Source organism: Manacus candei, unplaced genomic scaffold (genome assembly GCF_025592945.1).
Source record: "Manacus candei isolate 608988 ecotype Guabito, Panama unplaced genomic scaffold, ASM2559294v1 h1tg000027l, whole genome shotgun sequence".
In the NCBI taxonomy this organism is placed as follows: Eukaryota; Metazoa; Chordata; class Aves; order Passeriformes; family Pipridae; genus Manacus; species Manacus candei.
The window spans coordinates 2,164,587-2,169,570 of record NW_026138075.1 but is presented as its reverse complement, the minus strand read 5'-3'; the positions used below and the strand labels follow the sequence as shown (position 1 = coordinate 2,169,570).

Sequence of the window (4,984 nt, the reverse complement as noted above, 5' to 3'; positions counted from 1 at the left end):
GCTGCCTGGGACAGTCCCTTCGGGGTGGGGGGGGTCGTCACACTGGCTCCCGCCCTTTCCTTTCCCTTTCCGCTTTGCCCCTTCCCCTGTTCTCCTCTTTCGTCTTCCCCCTTCCCTGTTCCCTTCCCTTTCCCCGCCCCGGGGCGGGTCCCGCGGTGACGCGGTCCGGGCGCGCCGTGCGCGGGCAGCGGCGGTGGGATGGAGATGGCGGCGGCGCCGTGCGCGGGGGAGCCGGAGCGGCTGGACTTCCTGCGGGATCGGCACGTGCGCTTCTTCCAGCGCTGCCTCCAGATCCTGCCCGAGCGCTACTCGTCCCTGGAGACCAGCAGGTAGCAGCGGGACGGGCTCTCGTGCTTCGGGCGGGCGGCGCGCCGCCGTGTCCCGCCCGGCGCCCCCCGCCCGTCCCGGGATGCCGCCCTCACCCCCTCCCCGCCGGGCGGGCGCCTCCACGGGAAGTGCCTGCCGGAGGCTGCCTGGCCTCCCGCGGCCGTGGGCAGGGAGCAGCCCCGCCGTGGCCGGAAGGAAAAGCGTCCTTGTAAATCCGGCCACTGGCAGAAGGCTCCCAAAAAAACCGGGTTGATGTAGGGGCGTAGTCTCTGCTCGCGTAAACTGCCCAATATCCCCGCGGGAAGACTTGTTGATCCTTTTAATCTGTTTTCAGTCCATTGCTTAATCCGCCCTGGAAGCCATTTTAAAATAAGTTACTTAAGCTTTTTGTTGCTCTGGGTCAACACGCATAAGATTCTTGTTCATGTAAGAGAAATATTTTAAGTCTATATTTGTTAGTATAAGAGATAAAATACCAGTGAAGTATGTTATGAATTAGAGGGACATTTGTCCCTGTAATGACTTGAGAATGTACTTACTTCATGTTCTTGAAGTCTTCAAGTAAGGTAATTGGTTACATCTGAGGCATAAGAAGATCAATAACTTGATTGTCAAGCTTTACCTGATAAAAACGTGGAGATATGCAGATGGTTTGATATATTATTCAACCAATAAAATCATCAGATTCTTTTCACAGTATCATCTTCTGCAAGTCATTCTGTGAAGAATGTTCAATGGCTTTGATTGGGTTGTCCTGCTGAATTAAGCTTTATTTCAGTTGAGAGCACAAACACTTGGCAGAACCGTGTAAGGACTGGCACAAGTAGTGCCAGGTTGTTTGTGGAGAGGGGCTAGCACACGGCTACAAAGATGATTAAGGAACTGGAACGTTTGTTATGTGTGGAAAGGTTGAAGGAGCTGGGCCTGTTCAGCCTTGAGAAGAGACGACTGAGAGAGGATCTTATCAATGCATTCAAATATCTTAAGGATGAGCAGCAAGAGGATTGAGCCAGACTCTTCAGTGGTGCCCAGTGGCAGGACAAAGGGCCACAAACACAATCGGAAACACAGGAAGGTCCATCTGAATATGAGCAGAAACTTCTTCACTGTGGGGGTGACCAATCACTGGGATAGGCTACCCAGAGAGGTTGTCGAGTTTCTTTCCCTGGAGGTATTCAAAACTTGCCTGCACATGATCCTGTGCAACTTGCTCTGGGTGAACCTACTTTAGCAGAGAGAGGGTTTTACTAGGTGGTCTCCAGAGGTCACTTCCAACCCCAGCCATTCTGTAATTTTGTGAATTTTTTTATTTCAGAGCTGCAAATAATTTATTCATTAAGAATTATTTGGTATTTCAGTGTACTTTCTCGGTTATTTTAGATGACAGCAAGAGTCTAGGCCTCCTATACTTTTAACAGGTTTTAGACCTTAAAGGTACAATAACATGGAGATGTGTTAGAATGATAACAAATAGCTAACCTTAGCCCACTGACATATGAAAATGCTAAAGAAATGGGATGTCTTTGGTCTAGAAGAGGAAGAATCTGATCACAGTCTTCTGTTACTGAGAAACTAACTACAGAGAAAGATTGAGGTGTGCTCTTTAGAAGGGACCATGATGACGGGGCAGGAGACCATGGGAATAAGGTGCTTCAGAAAGAATTGTGTGGATGTAGGATAATATTCTTCACCATTGGAGCAGTTAACCATGAACAGCTTGCCCAGTGAAGTGATGGAGTCTCCACTGAGGACTTGGCTTGTCAGGATCCTGTGAATCTCATCTGAAACCCTGTGTTGTGCAGAAGGTGAGATCAGTGAGAGGCTCTGATTGCATTGTCAAGCTTGTTGCAGCTTGCCACTGATCTGAAACAGAAGTTCCAGTTTACAAAAAGTCTTCCGCAGTCTTACTGAATAATAGTAACAATGATTGTTTGAGAACTCTTGAGAAATTAATTAGATGTCTGAGCTTTAATTTGATGTGTGGTCATAGTAGCCTCAGTACCTTGAATAACCAGTGCCTAGTGTGTTGCACATAATAGCTGTACAGTACTGGAAAAACACTTGTTTTCTGCAAATTGGAACCATCAATTTGAAACTGTTTCATGATGCTTTAATTTTTGGTTAATGAACACAGTCTAAGCTTTCAATTGGAATAAAAATCATGGCCATGTAAATTCATGCGTTTTTTGTAGTTGTGAAGTTTTTACCCAGCTACAGATTTTTTTGGTTCTCTTACAGTGATTTTTAGATCAGTGTTCTGCAGGTGTGCATGCATGACTGTTGACAAAAGGGGGGATTAAACCATAAATGCATCATCCCCAGGGTGACCTCGAGGGTACTAAGTTTGCCTTTTTGCCGAGGTCAAGGTCACTGAATTCAGCAAACCTTAAGCAAACCTCTGGAGCTGATACTGCTGCAGAAGGAAATGCTTTTAACCTTTTTATTCTTGCTTCCCCTGTTCCTGCCTTTGCATGGTTCCACTGTGAATTAGAGGAGAAACTCAATTAAATTAAAGATGTGTTAAATAAATAAATAAAATCATTTGTCAGTGAGATGTTTTTTGTTCACTGCAGTGCAGCATTTGTTGTCACCAGACACGGGTGGTAGAGACTGAAATTTTCCACACTCTGCTGGTCCATTCTGACTTAGGCTGTAGATTGTCAAATAATAAGGGAGAATAAAGAAAATTCATTTAATGTTCTTTACTCAACTTTTTGGCTCAAAGCCTTCATAATTATTTTTGTCTGTAGTTATTGCATGCAACAGTAGTTGCAGCAAGAGTGCTTTTTAAGTGTTCTGATTGACAGTGTTTCATACATGGATTGCCAGTACCGTCAGGTTTTGCAGGAAAGTCAACTCCTAGTCTCTGAAGTCCTTCAGATTGTGGTACTTCATGGTGCTCCTTGTAGCACACCTAATCAGTTTCTCAGATCAGTCATTTCAAATGCTTTTTGAACTCTGGTGAGAAACTGTAGTCTTTGTTCCTGGCTGAAGATAAAGAGGTCTGAATATGTAGTCAGAGATGTCCTGTTGACCGTCCTCTATGGAAATGACTGTAGATAAAGTTCTTACTCTCCATGGCATGTGTCGCCTAAGTTGCTGCTAAGAGTTATTTTTGTAGGAACATATGTCTGTGAAGTTTCTGTGAAGTAGGATAGTCTATGGAGTAAGGATGCAGTATCTAAGTGGCTGTATTGGGACCTCTCTGTGTCCAATGGTGCCAGATCTTCTTGCCCACCACAAGAAAATTCCAACAGACACAGGCTGTTCCTTAGTAATGCTGGAGACAATCAACTCCAAATAAGTAAAGTGAAGCCCAGCCCAGGTAAAACCACTTTTTAAATTCATATATTTGACATATATTTTTAACTATAGATGAGATTTACTTTCTGTATTGTATGCACAGCTTTGTAGTTTGGGACCTACTTTGTAGCAGTTTCTAGTGCTGATGTTGGCATGTTGTTTGTGCCTTATTGGAAGTAGCTCAGCTGAGTAAAATAGTGTGAAAATGTGTTTTAAGTAGTTCTAGTAGAAGACTGTCAGTGTTCATGAAAATCAGAACATATAGGCAGTGTTTCAAATAAATAATTTCCTGTAGCTGAACAGTAAATTCCTTGGAGTTTTTTTATAAAAGTAGTGATTTTGTTTGAATTAGTGGTTTATTATCCAGGGTCAGATTTTGGGTTAAACAGATCTGATCAATGCAATAGTTGATAAAAGCCTTGAAGCATTAATTTTCCACTTTCAAAAACAATTTTTTGTATCAGAAGAGTTAAAAGATACTCTTGCTCTACATAGAAGTACCTTTTTGTGCAACATACTTTTTTTAGCTTTCTCTACTCAAAAAATGTATTTGTAATAATAATAATTGTAAAGAAAAATTTTTTACCAGCCCACTGGTAGAAATGTCACTTGGAGGTTATGCCACTGTGCTGAGATTAGTGTCTCCTTCGTTGTCATTTGGCTGCTGTGTTTTAACTAGAATAATTCTTATGGAGTTGTGTTTTGGGCTGACTCACATCACCATTTTTTCCTTGGTCTTACTGTTTGGAGTTCTGATGCAGAACCACATGCAGAAATTAGGTGGCTGTAGAGGTGCCTATCCACATCTGTCTCCTCTTCTTCAGAGGTGCCTACTGCTGGTGGCCAAGGTGACTCACCACCTTGTGAGGAAAATGCAAATTACAACTTGATCTGCTAAGGAAAGCTGCTATTAACTTTTGGTTTTCCTTGACATGCTGAATTGTAGTTTCTGCATATGTACCGGTTGTTTCGCAATCCCTCATCTTATTTGGTGAAAGGAGAGCAAGAATTTCTAGGAGGATAGCCAGACACAAGTGTGGGTGGCAAAAGTATACATCTAGCTAATTTTAGTCTGAGTCAGAACTTTGGGCTTCCAAGGTACCATTACATGAGCGTTTTCTCTCATAGCAAACTCTCTGAGAGTAGTGTGGCTTTGGTGCTCTGTCAGAGTGAGCAGTGCAGCTGCTTGAAAGGCCATGCTGTTTGCTGGGTGGCTGCAGTGGTTTGAGGTAAAAACAAACCCTGCAAAAAAAGTGTTAGTTAGCAGATTTGGTAGGATAAGTTTATGGAAGGAGACAGATTGTGTGAAAGAAGGACTTTTGGTGTCCTAGCTTCTCCACTATTCTATTGAATA

At 43.4% G+C, this 4,984-nt stretch overlaps 1 protein-coding gene across 1 annotated transcript in view; it reads left to right on the top strand.

The window, feature by feature from the left end:
• The first annotated feature begins 131 nt into the window (after positions 1-131).
• Positions 132-4,984, top strand: part of PGGT1B (protein geranylgeranyltransferase type I subunit beta) — a 36,571-nt gene continuing 31,718 nt past the window's right edge. Inside the window, 1 exon segment of the mRNA XM_051789451.1 lies at positions 132-329. Within this exon segment, the coding sequence (XP_051645411.1) occupies positions 199-329 (131 nt within the window). The 5' untranslated portion in view covers positions 132-198.